Below are 23,644 nucleotides of genomic sequence, written 5' to 3' on the forward strand. Positions count from 1 at the left end.
GAAGACTAAGTAAAGTTATAAAAAATTAAATATGATAAAACAATACTAACATCCTGCAAAAGAAACCACATGAATATTAACCACATGAATAAGCATATATTTAATTCAACCAACAACAATCTTACTTGAACTGCAGGACTTTTTAAAATGGATGTTGGAGTATGCGTAACAAGTTACGGTAATTAATTTTTAAATTATTGCTCTGGATGTATATTTTAAACTATACCAAGTTGTTAACTGGATATTTTTCACATACTTATAATTAAGGGGAAAAAACAAGCAAAAAAACAAAAACAAAATCACAATAGAGAGATCTACATCACTGTTTTTTATATATTAAAGAAATATTGCTAGTTTTTATTTTATTAATATTTAATATTAATAAGGAAGAAATATGACTGGAACATTCCAAATATTTTAGGAACACCAACCCATGGCATTTAATTAGTTCTGGAATGTTGTACAACAATACCGATGCTGATTGTGTTATTTTTACAGGTGTTTTTGGAAAACATTGTGAAGTAAATAGCTATGGATTTGAAGAATTATCATACATGGAATTCCCCAGTATGGATCCAAACAACAATTATATTTACATAAAATTTTCAACTATCAAAAGTAATGCTCTTATGTTATATAATTATGACAACCAGACTGGTGATCGGGCAGAATTCTTGGCCCTTGAGATAACAGAAGAAAGGTTGAGATTTTCATACAATCTTGGCAGTGGGACATATAAACTTACCACAGCAAAGAAGGTGTCTGATGGACAATTTCACACTGTTATTGCTCGGAGGGCAGGAATGGTAAGCATTGTTTTAATGGAAATTTAAGTTCCAATTTATTTCAGGGTATTAAGTACAAATAGAGGGTTTTTTTTTTAAACCAGAATTATAGCTGAAACTGGACAAGCTTCTTTGTTTTAAAAGAATGTTCTCAAGCATATAAATGGCTGCTTCAATAAAAAAAAATCTAAAATGAAAATAATTAATGAAGGGGATTAATGACTATCCTACTCTAATTAATTAGTACACTTGGGTGGAATAATTACTGAAGTCTAATTAAGAGATAATTTTAATTCTTTGGATAATGCAAGGACATAAACCATTGTATCTGAAGACTATATAATTAGCATTTATCTATTTTTTTTTAAAAAAAGAAATCAATAATAAATTGGAACAAATTGTAAAATAAACTATTTTTTCATGGATCATATTTCCAAGCACTTCAACTTGACAAAATTTGTTTCGTTAGGGAAACTTTTAAATTTACGGTGTGCTTTAAGTTAACCATCACCAACAAATTAAAAAAAAAAATTCACCACCAGCAAGAATAGGATAATTAGGTTTTAAATGGAATATCAAGTAAAGTTTTTTTTACATATCATGAAACAGCACATCTTATTATTTTAAAAGAGAATAATATCCCTAGTAATTAATAATGATTGTTAAAAATAAAAGTAAACTGTAGGAATCTGCATAACTTTAAAGCATGGTATATACAAGGCAAGCTATACCAAGACAAGTTCTGGCTTTTTCCATTAACTAAAGCAAGTAGGAAATCCAAGATCCACAAATATAGTATAACAAATCATAACATATTCAATAATGAAAAAAAAAGAATATTCGTGCAGTTGTGGACACAATAGTATATTAAAGAGAAAAATAATAGTTTGCCAATATTTTATTATGCAGCATCATATCTTTGTATCCTAGAACCAAGTTGGGTAGATATAATTTTCTAAAATAAATAATTTTAACATCTTAGTGTAAAATCAAAGCATGTTTAGCTGAACCAAATTTAGCATTGAGGGTATGTGAAATTGACACACACATACACATCTGAACTTGTAAGTGTGGATAGAACATCATATAATTTTCATCTGTTTCTAGGCAAAAGCTATTATTTTTTCAGTTATATCAGGGTATGGAGTCTTATAGTTTATAGTTTACTTTATTGTCATTGCACGTGGTACAACGAAATCAAATTCCATCTTCAGTGTACATTATAACTATAAAAATAAAAACACAAACATACATTCTTTACATTCTATATAATGTAATTATATATGTAATTAGGAACATGAACAATTTCAACATGAAATGTAAATCTCAGTGAAATAAATTTCCCATGAATCTGACATCTTGCAATGTATGATTGGGAAGTGAAAAAATGATATTTCAAATCGCATAATAAATGTGGTGGTTTTTAAAGATCTTGCTCTTACATTATAGAATGTTGTATAGCATAATAATATTGTTGATATTTTCTAAAATACTCAAGACTAAAATTCCTAAAATTTTAGGACAAGTACAAACAAACCATATAACAGAGATTATTCTTTTCACAAAAACATGTAATTGAATATAATCAAGGAAGCATTTTAGAAAATGAAATTTCACAAGTCAAAATAGATATGCTATATTTAAATCAGAAAATTGAATTATACTAATGTATTTATTGTTTATTGTTTATAAAAAAATATAGGCTGCCCCATCTTACTGCAAGGTAACTCCGGGTGGCTTATAATCATAAAGTGCCAAAATTTAAGTATCATATCAATTAAAAATGTTTGGGATTTTTTTTTTTGGTGTAGATTACAATGACTTTCCATCTTTATTCTACTGAAAGAGTAACTTTTACAAAAGTTTTTATAACTGTTGAAAGGTTGTAACCTTTTTGTAAACCTTTAGAAAACTGGTCTCTTACAAAGGTGGATCTATAATTAATTCTAATGCAGTTCCATGAACGTATTATTACATCTTCTAAATGAGAATAGTAGTACCAATCTTTGAGAAGCCTTATGCACATCTGTATAGAATCTAAATTTGCCTTTGACTTTAAGAAACACTTTGGAAGAAAAAAGAGATCTCTGCAATAATCTACAACTGTTGAAACATGCACAGATTATGCAAAGATAACTATGAAACTGTATATCGATAGCCCTCAATTTACAACTGGTCCCTTAGCAATCATTCAAAATTATGATTGACCCGCCAAAAAGGTACTTACAACTTCAATTTGAAGTTCTGATAGTTGCCTCCCCCCACAATCAAGTATTTGCATTTTAAATACTAGGCAACCAGCCTGCATTTATGGCTGTTTGCAGCATTCCATGGTCACATGATCACAATGTTCACTGTAGACAATGATTCACTTAACAAACATGGTATAATCTCCATACAACTTTGTATCCTTCATAAATCTATAAACTGGAAACATGGTTTAATTTAACAAAGAAATATTAAAAAGTAATAATAACTCACTGTTTGTTTGTCTTCTGGGCTAACTTAATTTCAGTGCTAGATCTTTTCTCCTTCCCTATGTTTTCAAGTGCAAAATACAAGGAAACTGTCATTTTTATCATTTTCATCTGTGGCTACAAAGTATTTTGCTGCATGAAAAATACTTTCACCACCAGAGGATAAAAATTTGTGACACAACTTTTCAATGCACACTTGCCATTTTCTACAAAAGCAGGGGTAAAATCCTGCAGGTTCTAGAGAACCGGTAGTGGAAATTTTGACTAGTTCAGAGAACCAGCAAATACCACCTCTGGCTGGCCCCCAGATTGGGGTGGGAATGGCGATTTTGCAATATCTTTCCCCCCAGGAGGGGAAGAAATAGAGATTTTGCAGTATCCTTCCCCTGCCATACCCACCAAGCCACGCCCACAGAACCGATAGGGAAAAAAAATGGATTTCACCCCTGTACAAAACCTTTAGAATTGTAGGAGAAATTGATAAAATTATTAACTTGTTAGGTTTATTTATTTATTTTCAAATTTATTTGCTATCCATCTTGCAGTCCAACCTGACCATGACTGGACATTCATTGAGGTTTGAGATACATAGTACAAAATGAACAGCTAACACCACTAAATTAACTACAAAACTAAACAGTAAGAACATTTAACTATCATTAGACATTTCAATTTTATGAAATCAGATTTAAGTAAACTATGGTTTCAAATAACTCTATCTTCAGGTACATTTTATTCATTTTACAGAATATTTAGCTATGAATATAAAAATTCATAGGCAACACTTTTGTATCTGAAAAAAGACTTTCCAGACATTTATCAGTCTTGTAAGGTAGATCAGGCAGGAAATATGGCTAGGTGAGTTAATTCTACTTTTTTTGTAAAGTTACATTAATAAAGTCTTGCATTCTACCCCGTCCCCTTTTTAAACCAAGAAACAAGGTGTTTTGAGGCTCTTGCCCCATCCAGTTTTCTATTCAAAAGACAACTTACGGCTAAGTTAACAGTAACAGAGTTGGAAGGGACCCTGGAGGTCATCTAGTCCAACTCCTGCTCATGCAGGAAATCTGTACTAGGGATTCGAACCGCCGAACTGGCAACCTTTCTGATCGACAAGCTCAGTGTCTTAGACACTGAGCCACCTAGTCAGGCTAGGTGTCTTTTTTCTGGCCATTCCCTTGGCTATGTCTCATTGCCCTGCCTCCCATGGTCATTTCCACATACCATTATAAATTGACAATCCAACTGAAATGCAAAATGTACTGTTTGAGAAATCTTATTAATTTGTATAGACATCCAGATACTTTGAATAGTGAGATAAGTAGCATATAAATTTAATAATAAATAAATAAATAAATAAATAAATAAATAAATAAATAAATACTAATTATTTAATTGTAGTGATAGTCCCACTTTGCATCTAATATTCTGTTTTGTTTTGTTTTATTATCTATATATTGTATTTTTCCATGTATAAAACACTACTTTTTCTTAAAAATATTTACTTGAAAATTGAGGTGCGTCTTATACACAGGAGGCTGAGGAGAAGGCTGTACATGCCAGATGAGCCTCTATCTTATATGCAGCTCTAACATTCCTCTCTATTGTAGTTGTTTCCTGTATCACATTGCCACTCTAGGTTTCATCTCTATTGTTCCAGTGCTGCATTTTCTGTTCTTGTTGTATTACTCGCTCTAAGAAGATGGCTTCTGCACAGTGATGGCTTATAGTGTGCTTACTACAAGAAATTATATGAAACATGGGAGTGTCTTATACATGGGGGTGTTTTATACATGGAAAAATATGGTATTTACATGCATTCAGTTCAGTTCTTTGTAACAATAATTGAACATTATATAGATAACATGCAGTACAGAGGTGGGTTTCAGCAGGTTCTGACCAGTTCTGGAAAACTGGTAGTAAAAATTTTGACTGGCCCCGCCCCCATCTATTTTCTGCCTCCCAATTCCCAACTGATTGGGAGGAAATGGGGATTTTGCAGTAATCTTCCCTGGAGTGGGGTGGGAATGGAGATTTTACAGTATCCTTCCCATGCCACGCCCACCAAGCCACACCCACGGAACCGGTAGTAATAATTTTTGAAACCCATCACTGAGCAAAGAATCATCTTGTGTTTGTCTCTGACTATGAAGGTAACCGACTTAAAATGCAAGAGGAATAAGGGACTGCAGTGTTCCATTAAGCAGATCAAGGTGTGAACATATTTAAGGCTATTCATCAGAATTCTTAATTCAACTTCAGTAGTGTATTGTACTGTATAGAATCTGAATCTTTTTCATGAGCTCTGATACAGCATGTTTGTAGCCCAAGGCCAACAGCAAGTTGGAAGGACATCCATACTGTAGCAATTTCCTCTTATTCTTTTCATCCAAAAGAACTGATAAAAGACAGCTTTAATATAATTAAAGAAGTTGGTCCATTTGAGTCAGCTTTGGCAATCCTGTTTCAGTGTGGAACATGTAAGTGATAGCTTGCCATCTGAAATAGTTTCCTGTTAGACTGAATAACATAAAACTTTCTGGGAAGTGCAAGATATATGGTCATTATATTTTACTGCAACTTTTTAAAAAACTCAGCATAGATATTTACAGCTTGATTATGTGCTCACTGTTGTTCCAGATTAGGATTCTTGGCTTGTTTGCACCTTTTCTTAAAATGAATCTGTGGCAAACCACTCTACTAAAAAGATAATCAGGATCCTAATCAGCCTTTTAATCCTAATTGGGTCCATGATAAAATAACTGTACCATTTTTGAATAACAAGATTGCATGATTTTTATTTGTAGTTTAGGGGGATGTTTCACTTTATCTAAACAGCTTCATATAGACTGATATGAAAATTAAATAGCCATGGAACATTAACTTAACATCAGTTTTTTTTCTTTGTCATGTAAGTGTTACAGACTGCTACAATATGAGAATGTTGTTTGTTTCTAGAAAAAAACCCGAAAGTTTGCTCCCTTCATTTTATATTTTTATCCTTGCATTGATGCAAAATCAGTTCAATTTGTGTTTAAATCATCATGTGTGATATAAGAAGTCCTTGATACAAACTATATACTTCCAGTGCTCTGCTTCACAGAGAGAAAAATATATATCCATACTTTTTTTATGAAGGTACTATGATTTTGTTTCTGGAAGAGGAACATAGTCTTCTGCCTATTGAATCATTAAGATTAATAAGTATCTATGCACTAGGCATGCCGAATTATGCCATTGTATCTTTCCATTTCTGCCTATAACTTCAAAATACACATTTACCTAATATTAATAATAGCAACAGAACTTAATGGGATTTACTTTGAATGGACATGCATAGGAGTGGCCAGAGGTCATATAATATTCTCTGAGAGGCTGACGGCCACAGACAACAAAACAATAATTTAACATGTGTAAAGTTATTTTTTTCTTCTTTTGAGGTAATGCCTGAGTTTTTAAATATGTTCAGCATATTGTACAATTTCTACTACAGTTTTCACATTCTTTTCTTTCTAAAAATGTTCCATCAATTTTCATCAATAACATTCAGAGAGAGCTTGTACGTAGCCCGAGGACGTCATACAATTGTGGAATAGTTGTTATCCAGCATTAACATATAGGATATAGAGTAAATTTTCTAAGAATAAAGGAATACATACGTTTTGTCAGGTGAACATTGCATTTATTGTTGGCAGCTGATAATATATATACATTAATATATAATATTTATTTTTATAATGTATAAAGAACTGCATTTTGGAAATAGACTATCCAAAATCCAATTGCATTTCTTAAATAGTGAAATATTTATTATTAAAATAATTTAATAATTATATGTAATGATTGTTACATATAAAGCAAAATGCTATTCTTGATTTCAATTTTGTAGGCAGCATCCTTGACTGTGGACTCTTGCTCTGATGAACAGGAACCAGGCTATTGCACTGTTAGCAATGTGGCTGTGTCTAGTGATTGGTAAAGATAATTTCCTTTCATTTTTCACTATTAGGAACTTTGATCTTATATACTCTGATCCGCAAGAGATTAAAGACTGTTTTGAATAAGGAGAAGATACAAATCTGAACTCATATGAATTATTAATTCAGTTATTGGAGAAAACAAAATGCCATCTTTTCTCCATTCCTTTCTTTTAGAAATGACTCGAGTTAATATCTGTCATGAAAATGGCAGACGTACAGGTAGTCATCAATGTATGACCATTTGTTTAGCAAATGGCTTCAATTTAAAGCACTTGGCATGTATTTATGAATGTTGCAGTGTCCGAGGGTCATTTGATCTCCATTCGTGATCATCCCAGCTGGCTTCTGACAAAGTCAGTGCAGGAAACTGGATTTACTTAATGATTAAGTGATTCACTTAATAATTGCAGAAAAAAAATTTGTAAAACCAGGTGCAGTCACATGATGGCTCAATGACTGCATTACTTAACAACAGAAGTTTATAATTTGTGATCATAATTTGAGAACTTTACATATTGTCAAGCTCTATGACAAGTACAAAATTGTTTTATAACAACTACTTACATATATTAAATGTATATATAATTAACCAAATTCTGCATTACTAGTTTGAATTAGCAACATTACTGTTATGCATGATCTATCTCAGGAGTACTCAATGATAGACTATTCATTAAATGTTACTACAAATCAGTTATGACCCTTAGGTACTTGATAGATGCTAATCAAACATAATTAAAAATAACGAACAAATATCGATAATTTTACTCATAAGAAAAGTGAATTTGTAAAGCAACAGACAAGGATATTTTTTAAAACTCTGCTTAAAGATGAAACATGAATAGGTCAATAGCCATTTAGAGGCAGAAGTTCACATTAGAGTGAATAAAGGTCAGAAGGAAGACAGGCTATACTTTTAAAGTGTCCTAAGGCATCAAAAATGACAAGTTGACAGAAACGTGAACAAATCTCCACTCTTATTTATTATATATGTAAAAAGAAGTGGGGTTTTACTTTGTTTGAGCTCTCATCTTACATTGCAACAACATAATTGTGTGAATCTTTTGAGTTCAATGTTTTTCTTCTAGGCAACATACTGGTATTTGATTTTAAAAACAGTATATATAGATTAAATTCAGAAGAAAAGATATTTATGACAATGTACTCAAAAATGGCTTGAAGTCATTGTCATTAATGGCTTGAATTAAATTTAATATAGCTAAACCAATTAAAATTAAACCTGTTAAAATATTATTTACTTGGATTCCTCTTTCAAAACTATTTTCATAGTTGACTTGTAGCATAGTTGACTCACCAAGAATCAAGATTTGGAAAGAAGAGAGGTATTCTTTACTAAGATTTGTTGTAATTTCTATTTGGTGTCCAAATTCAATCAAAATTAAAAATGAAATGTACATATATAAAATGTAATGTTTATGTTGACTGAAAAAATAGTCCAGTACAGCTTTCTCTCTATATAAATATACAGAAAAAAAATTGTGTTTGATTTAAATAGTTTTTTGTAAATGATATTTTTGTCACAAAAATTATAAATTTACTTATGTATAATGGTTAATTACTCTGTTTTCACTCATTCTCCCCACTCATAGGACTTTAGATGTGCAGCCAAACAGAGTAACCATTGGAGGTATCAAATCGCTAGACCAAATCCTTCAAAGAAAAGGACAGGTAGAAAGCTATGATTTTGTGGGTTGCATAATGGAATTTGCAGTCAATGGACGTCCCTTGGAACCAAGCCAAGCATTGTCAGCTGAACACATCTTAGATCAGTATGTCATTCTTTGATAAGTATAAAAAACCCAGATTTTTAGTTATGCTTTTTATAGTTGTTGTAATTTTATTGTTCTATAAATCAGAGATGAGTAATATGGGACTTCATACTGTATGTAGTTTCCCTCCTTTTTTGCATTTACTTCCACAGGTGAAATTCAGCTGGTTCTCACCGGTTCGCCCAAACCATTAGTGAATTGCTTAGGCAGTTCGGAGAACCGCAAGAGAGGTTTTCTCTCTCTCTCTCTCTCTCCCCCTCCCTCCCCCCTTTTCTCCTCCCTCCCTCCCTCCCTTCAGTTAATAGCTCCACTTAACACTTGCAACTGGAATGCAACTGATACACGCTGAATCAAGTCAATAAACAACAGAAATTAACAGGATTAGGGCAGAGAAACCCATCAATCACCCATCTAGGGATGGGATTAACCTCTTCCCTTCGGGAAGAATGACAAGATTACAAACATTTTCATTATAAATAGTATTAAGTAGCCCTTCTGTGATCAGCTGATACTCCCTGGCATTTCCCAAGATCTTTTATAGCTGCGGCAGTGTTGGCTACTTCTTGTTTCTTCCTAGGGGAAAAGATACAGGAGGGGACAAAGATGCATCTTGATCATACAGGCTGTGAATTTAATGCATGTGTAGTCCAGCCAACTGTATTGCTTCTGCTGTGAAGCACCCAATCTAGAACATAGAGAACATAGAATAATAGAGTTGGAAGGGTTAATGGCTTTTGGCAGCACCCCCAGGCTTTCAATTAGCCTGAGCAGCTGCTCTTAGTTTGCCTCTCAGCTGTTTTTTTTATTTTTAATTTGATTTATATGCCGCCCTTCTCTGGAGACTCAGGGCGGCTTACAATGTGCTCAGCTGTTGTGTTTGCTTTGGGGTTGATTTTTTTTTTAAAGGAGAATGGCTGTTTTAAGTTTTCTGCATTGTTTTAGTGGTTTCTGGCACTGTCCTTTTCGGGTGTACTTCCCTCACTCATTTTGAAAGCCTCTAGTGATGGAGTACCCACAACTTCTGAAGGCAAGCTATTCCATTGGTTGATTGGTCTCACCCTTAGGAAATTTCTCCTTAGTCCTAGGTTGCTTCTCTCTTTGGTTAGTTTCTATCCATTGTTATGCCTTTTGGTGCTTTGAAAAATAGATTGACTCCCTCATTTTTCTAGTAGCCCCTCAAATTTCCTGACAGAACAATTAATCAGTGGAACAACTTGCCTCCAGAAGTTGTAAATGTTCCAACACTGGAAGTTTTTAAGAAGAGATTGGATAATCATTTGTCTGAAATGGTGTAGGGTTTCCTGCCTAAGCAGGGGATTGGACTAGAAGACCTCCAAGGTCCTTTTCAACTGGTTATTCTATTCTATTCTATTCTAAATAGTGTAACACTGCTATTTTATTGTGAGTTGAACTAAGGAAAAGTTTCCTAAGGGTGAGACCAATCAAGTTGGCCACATCCACCGAGTCACATGACCCATTTTCCACAGAAAACACCGGGAGCCACAAAACCTAACTGTTGTGACTGGGGGGTCATGTGACTGGGAGGGAGTGGCATTGAGTTGGCCACACCCACCCCCAGTCACAGGCCCATCAAGCCACACCCACCAAGCCATGCCCACAGAATTGGTAGTGAATAATTTTGGATTTCACCACTGTTTACTTCTCTAACTTCACTGTCAGATATCAGACTGGATGCTCCATCTATTGTTCATTATTTTTGTTTCTATTTAATTTTATTCCCATTTTTTTCACCATGTTCCTTGATTTTCAAGGAAGTTTCAAGAGTTTCAAGAACATTTACACTTCAGCTGTTAGAGTAGCATAGCTTATTAATGGTTTTTCCTCCAATTTTTAAACCACACTCATTTTCTTTCTACCCAGCCTCCCTCAATATACATTCAAGATATGGGATGAATAAATAAGGAACGAATATAAATAATGCATTTGGGGAAATCTTAAATTCAAATTTCTATAGAACATACAAATATCACACAAATATTAGAAAACAGAGAAGAGACCATATGAATAAAAATATGGGATAGGTCAGGGGTCTGCAACCTTAAACACTCAAAGAGCCATTTGGACCCGTTTCCCATAGAAAAGAAAACACTGGGAGCCACAAATCCCTTCCCGTGCCTGACTATTTCCTGAGCAGCCACAGAACTAGCATATGTAGTTGAATTAAACGTTCTGTTTTCTTCTGAAACTTTTTTCTTGGATTTATCCATAGTTGGCCTACCAGGGGTTGAAAAACTCAATAAATTGCATGCCGGTGGGTATCGCACATTGGCGGTTGTAACGCATATTTTGATGACAGGGAGCCGCAGCAGAGGGGTGAAAGAGCCACATCTGGCTCCAGAGCCACAGATTGCTGACTCCTGGGATAGGTGGATGTACATATATGTGGCTCAATTGCAATTACTTTGTTTATTTAGGTGTCCTAGACTGGAAGGAACTTGTGCAATTAACCCTTGTCAACATGGTGGCACATGTCTAGATCATTGGTCATGGCAACAGTGTACTTGTAAAGAAGGACTAACAGGAAAACACTGTGAAAAATGTAAATATAATATTTATTTGTTTTTTTCTGATAATTAGTATTTTGATTTTATGTATGGAATGAGTATGTACATAATGATTGGACTCATTCTATCAACATATAGAAAGTTAAATATTATACAAGTAATTCTACAAGAAATCAACAATTAAAAAAAGACTCAATGTATAGTTGCAGATATTTTACCACCTTTATCTAGCTTTTTTATCTAAGTACTTAACCTGATTATACTATATAAAATAAGATGAACTGTTATGAAATAAAACATAATGATATAATCTATTTTTTCTTTATTATTAAACCATATTTTTCTCTTTTTTTTGTAACTACATAGAATCATTATTTTCTGTATAGTTGAATTGTCTTTAAAACAATATCTATAATTTTTCATCAGGAAAAGGATAGAAAGCAAACTGTAGATGACAAGAAATTTATTAATGAAATATTATTATTTATTTTAGATCTTACAGCTGACACCGCCTTGTCCTTAGAGGGCAAAGGACGCCTTGACTATCATATGAGGCAAAATAGAAAATGGGAATATATGATGAGATATTATATTGGAAATGCCATTATGGAGCCTCGAAGTATGGGTAGTCTGGAAGTGAAATTCAGGACAAGGAGTAAAAGTGGAGTATTAATCCATATACAGGAAAGCAGCAACTATACTACTGTGAAGGTAAATGAATTTGATTAGGCAGCTAGCTATGTAATGTTCTTTGTATATTCTGAATTCATCCTAATTATTTTAGCTTAGAAATACCAGAATGTTGACTAGTGCTGGGCAGAGCTCCAGCTACTAAAACAGCTGAATGATTTGGCTTCTAATCAGTTTTGTCTTGACTCCATGTGCTAGGTATTTGAATGGCAGTTGGAACAATGTTAACCACATATATTCTTAATGAAACGTTGGACGCTACAAGTATTCTTCCTTATTCAGATTCCTCTAAAAACATCATGTTCCAATTTAGAATCTTTTAAGCATACCAACACCTAAGTCAATTTTCATGTCAAACTTTGTCTTCGGTAAAAGCATTTATATTGGATTCTAGTTAGCCATCTATATCAATACACAGTAAAATGGATTGATAATTGATTAACATGAGAAACCAATGGATTCAGTCCTTACTAATGGCTTCGGTCATATTTGCACCATGCCATTAAATTGCTCCTGCTATGTGTTCAGATAAGAGAGAGGGAGGGAGGGAGGGTGGGCAGGAGTGTGGGGGGAGAGATTTGGCAATACTTTGCAAGAGAACTAGCATGTCTTCCTATGGAAATATCTTTGCAATTCAAAATTACTTTATATGCCATTTTAAAAATGCTTTTTGGTTCACTTTATTAACAAACAATAGAAAAGAACAATGGTAATAACACTTCCCTTGTAAACAGAAGGTTACTGGTTTTAACAAAAGCAGATTTTTAAAGATTATTTAATTTGACTGAGGTACATATTTTTTCTTGTCCATGTTTCTCTCTCTCTCTGTGTGTGTGTACTTGTTTTAGTGTTCACTTCACCATTTCATCGTTTTGTTTAATTTTCCAGACATGCAACAAAGAAAAGTTTTACCTCAAATGGCTTAAAAATGATGAAATATTGTTCCAGTCAATTTATTGTTAAAAATAGAAAAGCACAGCATGTCATAAATAGATATGTCAGTAATGTAGATAACTAGACATTTGATAATGAGAATGTACAAAGGGCTTGTGGAACACAAGCCAATGTTTTTAGGGATCTTGATGTTCATGATGATGAGTGCTAAAGACAATTTTAAAAGCTTGTATAATATTCTACATATGGATTCACATTTTTGTGGAAATAATATTTCTTCATAAATCTAAAATCAACACAATTTTGAGTTATGGCTATTACTATACATATTTGTAGAATGCATAAATACTTGAATTGCATAATGTTTGTGGAAAAATTGGAGTAGTTTTGTCCTGCAGTGACTTATGTGATCACACTAAAAATTGCTGTAGCCCTTAAACCATTGTACACACAATCTATAGGTCTTAAAGTCTACATCATAAACTTCTACTTCTTAAAAATGTCTCTATTTTTTTAACTGCAGATAAAAAATGGCAAAGTGCAGTACGTTTCTGATGCTGGAGTAGGTGGAAAGGTGGAAAGAAGTATTCCTGAAGCTTATGTTTCCGATGGTCACTGGCATCTTCTGTTAATTGAAAAGAATGGGACTTCCACAGTGATCACTGTTGACAAGATGCATAGTCGAGACATTCTACATGTCACACAAGATTTTGGAGGACTAAATGTCTTGACAATTTCTCTTGGTGGGATCCCAGTTAAGCAGCTTTCTAGAAGCAGTGAACCAGGTAAAAAGAAAAATAATAACATGAATGGTCAATCACAGATAAGGGATATATAGTAATAATACAAATGCAGAAGCAGTTAATACAAGGCTGTCTTAATTTAAAATAGCAGAGGGACTGAATGAACATCCAAAGTTCCAAAATCTATTTATGCATTATATAAGACTCCTATCTTCCCAAAATTTCTGTGGAAATTGAAGTCTTGAAAAGTACTGGCTCTGAATTGCATCATAATAGTGTAACAAAAATATTTTTTAAACTTAGTCTGTATCCAAAAAAGGGGCAGAATTTATCTATTACTTTTTTTTAAATTTGATGATATTTTGGAATATTCAATAGTGCACAGTCTTTTCAGCAACCAATTTCTAATAACTCATTTAACCAGAAACATACATTGTAATTTTTAATCACTGTATGATATTAGTATAGTATAGTTCAGTGATGGCTAACCTTTTTGCCATGCCAAAAGCGGGGGGAGTGCAGGGGGTTGCGCGTGCGTGTGCCCATACCCATAATTCAATGCGCCCCTCCCCCCATGCATGCACCTGCATCCCCCCCGCGTTCCCCCTGCTTTCGGTACGCAATGCCACAGTGGGCCCGGTAGGCACATTTTTCGCCCTCCCCAGGCTCCAGAGGCTTTCTTGGAGCCTGGGGAGGGTGAAAACAGCCTTACCCACTCCCCTGGAGGCCAGAAACAGCCCGTTTCCCAACTTCCGGTGGGCCTGGAAGGCTAGAAAATCAGCTGGCTGGCACGCGCATGTGTGCTGGAGCTGATCTAGGCAATGCTCGTGTGCCCACAGATATGGCTCCACATGCCACCTGTGGCATGCGTGCCATAGGTTCGCCAGCACAGGTATAGTTATTTAATCTTCTATACTGTGCTAAAACAGCTTATTTGTTATTATATTTTTCCTGGTTTATTTTTAAATATATCAAATTAATTAATATTCAGATACTAAGGACTAACGAAAGCATAATAAATGATGTTTTAGATTTATTTAAAATTGTCTATTTTAAGGAATTTTTACCATACAAGGAATTTGTTGAAATTTTATTCTTCTTTTTCACTGGGTACAATATAAATAATTAAATCAATAATAATCTCAATTCTTATAAAATGGGATGTGAATAAAATCAACTTTCCCTCCAACACTGGAGATTTTTAAGATTAGACAACCATTTGTCTGAAATGGTATAGAGCAGGGGTGTCAAACTGGCAGCCCCTAGGGCCGGATGCGTCAAATGCAGGCCATGCCCACCCCAGCTCTGTGAATGGGAAAAATGTCATGAAACACGGCAAATTTGACACCCGTGGTATAGAGATTCCTGCTTGAGCAGGGGTTGGAGTAGAAGTCTTCCAAGGTCCCTTCCAACTCTATTATTCTATTAAATATATTGATTAGTCAAATATACTTCCTACTTTAACATGCAATAAGCCTATGGGATATTTTTCCCCCAGTGTATGGATGCTCCATGTTAAAAAGCTACAAGAATCTGCCATGTAGAAATGTAAATTCCATTTTTATACCATGTTGTCTTAATATTGAATTGCATATTTGGCATTCATATTCCATGCCAAAGATTTATAGAAAGTTATAACTGCATGAACTTGTATGTTCATAAATATCAACAGGCAGGTTAAAACCAGGTGATTTGGTAAAAGGATCACTAATGGCAAGCCATAAGAAGGTAACTTGAACCATTCCTTTTGCCAGGCATTGTCAGAATTATCCTGGGTAGATGTTAAATGAATAGCTGTTTTCCATGATGGACTATGGGATTTCAATCTTGTGCTGGACTGTACAGTATCCTGGTGAATAGGGAGGATCTTATTGTTCAGCATCCTGTGCTATAGCTGGGTGAGAGTTTATTGTCTTCTAATGTGGGGCAGCATGAGATTGCTAAGTACTGGTAACCAGCGCACAGGAGTGAGATGCAATGTGCCAGGTATGATATGCATTGTCTGGCAGAGTTGGACATCAACCATGTGAGTGTTGGCCGCTATTAAGACACATATTGGCACAATATTCAGCTGTGGAATAAACCAAAGCCAAGGCTGTTTGCTTGTAGGGTGTTAGCCTCAGCATCCCAAGATGTTCCAGTCATCATCCATGGTGCTTTCTTACTAAAACAAACAGAACTTTCTGTTTTAACTGAAGCCGCTAGGAATGTGTTCTAGGAAACGTGTGTGCTGTCATTCCTACCAGTATTGACAGAGCAAACCAGTAGTGTATAAAAGAGAGCAAACCCCATTCTCCACTAGCACAGATGATGTTACCTAGTTTGGTAGTGAAATTGCAAGAAAATTGCAAGAAAACAGCCATGTTCAGAGAACACCAAGGACCCCATAGTTCATCCCTGAGCTAAATATATTCTCTTCTATCAATTAAAAAACCAAGTGTCAAGAAATAGGCCACAGACTAGCACTGGGCAGAGAAGCAAAAAAGGGCTTGGAAAAGAAATCCAGATTTTGTGATTATAACTCCAAAGATCAGTTCATGCAGGCTAGGGTTTCCCTGAGACACTACTGTATATGAAAGTGAATCTAGAGTTCTCACTGCAAGAATAAAGACCAGGCGCACATGATCATGCTTTGGACAAACTTAGCTTTGTAGAAATGGCTATAATATTGAGAAAGGAAAGGAAAAAAGGACAGTCAGCACTAAGATGGGTGAATTCAGTTACAGCAATGATGGATGCATTGCTAGAAGATATGGAGGCCCAGGCTTGGAACACATTATCCTGAGAAAATCTAATTTTGTGGTCACAAATAATGACCACAAAAATGAACTGAAGGCCCATAATTATCATTGCAGGAAAGGGTAAGCACAGAAAGTCAATTTAGAAGAACAAATCTTTAAAAAATTGTGTAACTTTACTATCTTCATCGGTTCACACTTTCACTCCAAATAGTGTTTATTTTCCCATGGTCCTTGGCCTCACATGATTTACAACTTGTGGAACATACTGCTTCACAGCCCTCGCTTAGCAATTTACAGAGTCAGCATATTGCCCCTAACAATCAGGATCCTCATTTTACCAACCTCAATAAGATGGAAGGCTGAGTCAACCTTGAGCCGGTGAGGATTGAACCCCTGGCAGTCAATAGAATTAGCCTGTAATACTGCATTCTAACTACTGCACCATGATGGCTCCTGGCCCATTTAAATGGAAAAAACAGCTGATTGAAGGAAGATCAACAGCTGAACTGAAGAACTGAATTATGGACTCTTTCCCTCTCTTGTTATATACTGCTCAGCAGGATTCTGACCAGCATTTTTCAAATTTCAAATATGGACTTTATTACAAATTTACTGTCTTTTTGGAAGAAAACTGTTTTTCTTTTCTGTTCTCAGATTCCATTTTTTCACAAAGTGTCCATCCATCAGAAAGGACACCTATAAAATAATGTTTACTTTTCAGTCCTAAAAAGAGTTTAATTACTCAGTGACATTATTTTCACATACAATGTATGTAAGTTGTTACTGTTGTTCCTTCAAGTCAGTCTTGACTCCTGATGAATGTCTGGACAAGTCCCTGCAGTTATCCTGCCAACACTTTTGCAAACAGTTTGCCATTATCATTTTCCTAAAGTTGGCAGAAAATGAGTGATGCAGTCATGCAACCATCTTCTGTGTCTAAGTTACCCATTGTCTTTAATCATTACAGAACACCAATGTGACCTACTACATTACAAGAGCTTTAAATGAATTTGCATTCTTTTTTTGCTTCTATATACAATTGGATACATAGGCTATTCAGTGTTCATTTAAGACAGTTCAAAAACATCAAAAACTAAGGATCAATATGACTTAATAAATAATAATTATTACATTGTTGTTTGTCTCAAACTGGTTTTTGTCCATTAAACATTGCCAAATAATTGTCCCAAAAATGAGCTTGTGAACAAAATTGCTTGTCTAATTTCAAGCTACAAACCAGAGAATTAATAAATAGGAAGACAGTGCTTGGATTACTTTTTTCATTTTGACTGTAGCTAAGTTAAAACCAAAAGAAAAAAACAACATTGTAGGAAAAATAATGCATATGATTTGAAGAAACAGGAAATCAACCTAAAGTGGTTTTTTTTATTTCAAAACCTGATAGAGTTGCTTTGATACAATGATGGAGCATGATAGCTCACGTGGTTAGGACACTTGGTGGGAGGTTAGCAAGCCTATATTTGAGATACAAATGCTTCTGCATGGTGGGGCAAGTCTTATCATCCATTCAAGCTTCTTAATACTGACATGAAAGGAACTCTCATGTGTGTCCCCGGGGCAATGGTGATATTTCCAGCTAATCCTTTCAAGCCATGAAACCAGCTAGGTTTATTTTGGGCCTGTCTCTCTTTCTCAGTCCAACTTGCCTTACAGAGTTGTTGTGAGGAACATAGGAGGACATCCAAAGTGGGTTGGATATGTTCACCACCACTAGGAGTGAAATTCAGCAGGTTCTGACAGGTTCTGGAGAACCGGTAGCAGAAATTTTGAGTAGTTCGGAGAACTGGCAAATACCACCTCTGGCTGGCCCCAGGTGGGGTGGGAATGGAGATTTTGCAATATCTTTCCCCCAGGAGTGGGGAGGGAATGGGGATTTTGCAGTATCCTTCCCCTGGAATGGGGTGGGAATGTAGATTTTGCAGTATCCTTTCCCTGCCATGCCCACCAAGCCCGCCAAGCCACGCCCACAGAACTGGTAGTAAAAAAAATGAATTCTACCACTGACCACCACCTATTATTTGCAAAATAATAAAGGCAGGATACAAACAAATAAATAAATAAAAAATAAAAATAGCTTCCACATTTTAATAGATTCTGTTCATTTTATTCTGTTTATAAATGTAAACCAGGCAACCTATGCCCTGTTGGGTCATAATTTCAGAAATATTTATTTACCAAGTTCCTCAATGCCTTCATAAGAGCTTCTAATGTAACTGCCTTCATGGAAAACTTGGGATATATTCAAAGATTTATCTGCCTTGAAAATAACCAGTGTTGAACTGTAATGTACAGGTAGTCCTTGATTTATGACCACAATTGAGCCCAACATTTATGTTGCTAAGTGAGAAATTTGTTAAGTGAGTTTTGCCCCATTTTACAGCTTTCCTTGCCACATTTGTTAAGTGAATCACTGCAGTTGTTAAATTAATAACACAGTTGTTAAATGAATGTGGTTTCTCCATTGACTTTGCTTGTCAGATGGTCACAAAGAGTGATCACGCAACCCTGGGACACTGCAACCATCATAAATATGAATCAGTTGCCAAGCATCTGAATGTAGATCAGGTGAACATGAGAATGCTGCAATGGCCATAGGTGTGAAAAATGGTCGTAAGTCACCTTTTTCAATGCCGTTGTAAATTTGAACAGTCACTAAATGAACTGTTGTAAGTGAAGGACTACCCGTACAGGAGCTCAGGAAAAGGAAGGGTTTTATGACCTTTTATATTATGTCATGAACTAATTTCTGATAATGTTTATGCCATAAAATGTTTTATAAAATTTGTCAAATTTTAATTCTATAGGAGTTATGGGTTTTGGATTTTGGATGCATTCTGTAACATAACCCACTTGAGCTACCTTTGCTTCAAAACTGTTTTGGCCATTAAAGGTTACAGGAATCAGAGTTTGAGTTGTATATAGATTTAAAATAGTTTTTGAGAGAGTGTACATGGTTTTTTGATGGTACCAGATGCCGAGGGATTTATATTTATTTATTTGTTTGTTTCTTTATTTATTTTTTATATCCTGTCTTTATGTTTTGTATAAATAACTCAAAGTGGCAAACATACCTAATCTTCTTTCTGCCTCCTATTTTGGGGTTGAGCTGAGAGAGAGTGACTGGCCCAATGCCAGTTAGCTGGTTTTCATGGTTAAGGAAGGACTAGAACTCACAGTCTCCTGGTTTCTAGCCTGGTACTTCACCCCAAACTGATTATGCTATGTTACTGACTTTCTGTAAGTGCTAAACGTTCAAATTTAGTGTTGATTAAAGTTGTTCCGATCCCTACCTAATTGACATAAATATAGAGCCAGTTTGGTTTAGTAGTTACATGAAAGCCATCAAAATATCTTTGGCCCAATCTCTCTCTCAGCCCAACTCACCTCACAAGGTTTTTGTTGTGGGGAAAACAGGAGAACGAATGTGTCTTGGATACTGTATTTATCACCTTGAGTTATGTGAAAAAAATAAAAAGGTAGGAAATAAAGTTTATATGAGAGGTATATTTAGTAGGTTTATTTTGTTTTAGGATCTGACATATAAATCCCATTGATGATTATTGCTTTATAAGATTATTTTTATCCATTAGATTGTCAATTAAAATGGTTAAATTAGTTAAACTGCAACTTTCAAATTCATTTTTTCCCTATTTTCTTAGATTTTGATGGATGCATTGCTTACCTGAAATATGGTGAAGAAAGCCTTCCCTTCACAGGACAACATAGCCTTGCTACCATATCTAAATCAGATTCCTCTGTGAAGATTGGATGTCGTGGTCCCAACATCTGTGCCAGCAATCCTTGTAGAGGAGAGCTAATGTGCATTAATCAGTGGTATACATATGAATGTGTTCATCCTGGAGCCTGTGCATCTAACCCCTGTCAAAATGGAGGTACTTGTGAACCTGATGAAAGAGCTGGATTTATTTGCAGTTGTCCAGAATCACACACTGGAACAACATGTGAAATACTAGTTGTGTGCCTTGGTGTCATATGTGCCCAGGGACATGTATGCAAGGCAGGAATAAATGGTGCCTATGTATGTATCCCTCAGTTCAATCCAGCTGAACTTTCTTTACCACTGTGGGCTGTTCCAGCCATTGTGTGCAGCTGTGCTACTTTGTTGGCATTGCTTGTGCTTAGCTTGATCCTCTGCAATCAGTGCAAAGGAAAGAAGGCAAAAGTTCCAAAAGAAGAGAAGAAAACAAAGGAAAAGAAAAAGAAGGGCAGTGAGAATGATGCGTTTGATGATCCTGATAATATACCGCCCTATGGTGATGATATGACCATCCGGAAGCAACCCGAAGGAAACCCAAAACCTGACATAATCGAAAGAGAAAATCCTTATCTCATATTTGATGAAACAGATATCTCACACAACACAGAGACTATACCCAGTGCTCCTCTAGCTTCCCCAGAAGCAGAGATAGAACACTATGACATTGATAACGCAAGCAGTATAGCTCCTTCAGATGCAGACATCATTCAGCATTATAAGCAGTTCAGAAGTCATACTCCTAAATTTTCCATTCAAAGGCACAGCCCATTAGGATTTGCAAGACAGTCGCCTATGCCCCTAGGAGCAAGTAGCTTAACCTACCAGCCTTCATATAGTCAAGGTCTAAGGACGACTTCACTAAATCATTCTGCTTGTCCTACACCAAACCATCTTTCTCGTCATAGTCCTGCTCCATTCTCCAAAGCATCCACTTTCTACAGAAATAGTCCAGCAAGGGAAATGCATCTTTCTATAAGAGAAGGGAGCCCTTTAGAAATGCACAATGAAGTCTGCCAAACTGCTATCTTTAATTATCCCAGTAGACTAGGGAGAAGAAGCAAGAGTCCTCAAATGATGACAGGTCATAGTTCCAGGCCTGGAAGTCGCTTAAAGCAACCAATAGGACAAATTTCCCTCGAAAGTGGTCCTCCTGTAGGACTTTCTATTGAAGAGGTGGAAAGGCTTAACACTCCACGCCCTCGAAATCCAAGCATCTGCAGTGCTGATCATGGAAGATCTTCTTCTGAGGAAGACTGCAGAAGGCCTCTGTCAAGAACAAGAAATCCAGCTGATGGTATTCCAGCTCCAGAATCATCATCTGACAGTGATTCCCATGACTCTTTTACATGTTCTGAGATGGAGTATGATCGCGAAAAACCCATGGTGTATACTTCAAGAATGCCCAAACTATCTCAAGTTAATGAATCAGATGCTGATGATGAAGACAATTATGGTGCTAGACTTAAGCCTAGGAGATATCCAGGCCGCAGAGGAGAGGGTGGTGGTCCTGTGGGGGCACAAGCACCTGCTCCTGCACCTGCACCTGCATCCAGCATTAATGATACTTCCCCTTTGAAACTTGGACCACAAGGAGGGAACTTCAACTGGGACAACCTTTTGAACTGGGGCCCTGGATTTGGGCATTATGTGGATGTTTTTAAAGATTTAGCATCTCTTCCAGAAAAGACAGCAACAAATGTAAGTGAAGAGTGCAGAAATGGTACAACGCAACCAAAAGATGGAGAAGCTGAACAGTATGTATAGAACTTCGTACTGACATTATAAAAATACAAATACATAAAATACTCAAGCCATTTTATCAGTGTAGATAAAAAAGGACACACTTTGTTTAAGCCAGGGCCAGTGGTTAGACACATTTAAAATAATCGGAACTATGCTGCTGAAAAGGACAAATACTTTTTTTGTTTTATTTAATTACAATTGGTTAAATTTGTTTCTACTGCATGCATTATATTTTCAAGCAAAATATCTTATATGTGGCATCTGGATCTTTATCCTTTATTTCTTGTTTGGTTTGTGATTTTTAAATTAAGAATGATTAGCTCTAAAAATGGCTGCAAAATGTTTTGTTGTGAAGGGCGTGTTTGTACACAAGTTGAATATGTTGTTTTGAAATGTAAAAATATCAACTATGTTGATTTGTTGAGAGAAGCAATTTTGCAGATGCTGAATGAAGGAATGAAATTATTGTATTCTTCCTGAAACTATATTTCCTATCCCTCAGTTGCTCAAATCTGAATATTTCAAAGAATGATAAGCTAAAACTTATTATTGTTTCATGTTCAAGGAGTTAATCAGTTAACCAGTTAACTGTTAACCAGTTCAAGCTCATGAGCACTTTAGGATTGCATTATTTTTGACAAGGATGTGTGAGAACTTCTGAATGATTTTTTTTCCTTGTTTCCTCAAATTGCAGTATTTTTAGCTTGTATGGAAACTGATATATATTATAAAATTGAAGAAACAACAGAGTTTATAGAACAGATAATGTGGCTGAATGCAAAGTGAGAATAGAAAACTGAATTCTTTTGGTTCCAAATTAATGCCAACTTGAATAATAACTTTGGAATGACAAACCACCCTATTGATATTTCAGTTCTGTCATCTGGAGAAATGAGAAGATGCTATAAGTAATAAAAATGATGACTCTAATTCACAGGGGGCTTAGTGGGGATTGTTTGCCTAAGTATTAAAAAGGCATATAGCACGATACTAAGTATTAATATGGTTATTATTCTAAGCACTGCCTTCCTGCAGGATTTTTGAGTGATCTTTTTACACTGCAGAGTATTCTGTGATAGAATAATTTGAAATAAACATATTTATTAAAAATATAAGTTGTTGCACTCTTGGAACAGGAGACCAATTTTAAAAATGTACTCATAGTGCAGTCATAGAAGAGTCTACTCAAGATCAAGTTCCATCAAATTCAGCATGTACAAAGTTGAAGCCTGGGTTGTAATTTCACTTCCTATCCCAGGGGGTAAAATCATCTAAACTTAGTGAGAATTGCTTTTGAGTAGCTGTGTATGATTGCTCTATTAGTAATGCAATACAGATACTCTAGTATGAAAGATATACATATGGAATCAGCTATGAACAGCAGAAATAACTTTTATCTTTAAAATGCATTGTGAAAATATGGGAGCAGAGTCTGTTTCTGATGCTACTTTTATGTATTTTAAAGACAAAAGCAGAA

The 23,644-nt window shown here is 35.3% G+C and overlaps 1 protein-coding gene across 1 annotated transcript in view; it reads left to right on the forward strand.

Annotated features, from left to right (window-relative positions):
• The window catches only part of FAT4 (FAT atypical cadherin 4), a 111,255-nt gene extending 88,928 nt beyond the window's left edge, over positions 1 to 22,327 (forward strand). Inside the window, exons 12-18 of the mRNA XM_070949150.1 lie at positions 499 to 806; positions 7,152 to 7,237; positions 8,853 to 9,032; positions 11,468 to 11,592; positions 12,051 to 12,268; positions 13,665 to 13,926; positions 20,306 to 22,327. Coding sequence (XP_070805251.1) covers positions 499 to 806; positions 7,152 to 7,237; positions 8,853 to 9,032; positions 11,468 to 11,592; positions 12,051 to 12,268; positions 13,665 to 13,926; positions 20,306 to 22,188 — 3,062 coding nt within the window. The 3' untranslated portion in view covers positions 22,189 to 22,327. The remainder of the gene's footprint in view (positions 1 to 498; positions 807 to 7,151; positions 7,238 to 8,852; positions 9,033 to 11,467; positions 11,593 to 12,050; positions 12,269 to 13,664; positions 13,927 to 20,305) is intronic.
• Positions 22,328 to 23,644: the final 1,317 nt, after the last annotated feature.

This window comes from Pituophis catenifer, unplaced genomic scaffold (assembly GCF_029215685.1).
Source record: "Pituophis catenifer annectens isolate HBS135680 unplaced genomic scaffold, rPitCat1.0.hap2 SCAF_8, whole genome shotgun sequence".
In the NCBI taxonomy this organism is placed as follows: Eukaryota; Metazoa; Chordata; class Lepidosauria; order Squamata; family Colubridae; genus Pituophis; species Pituophis catenifer.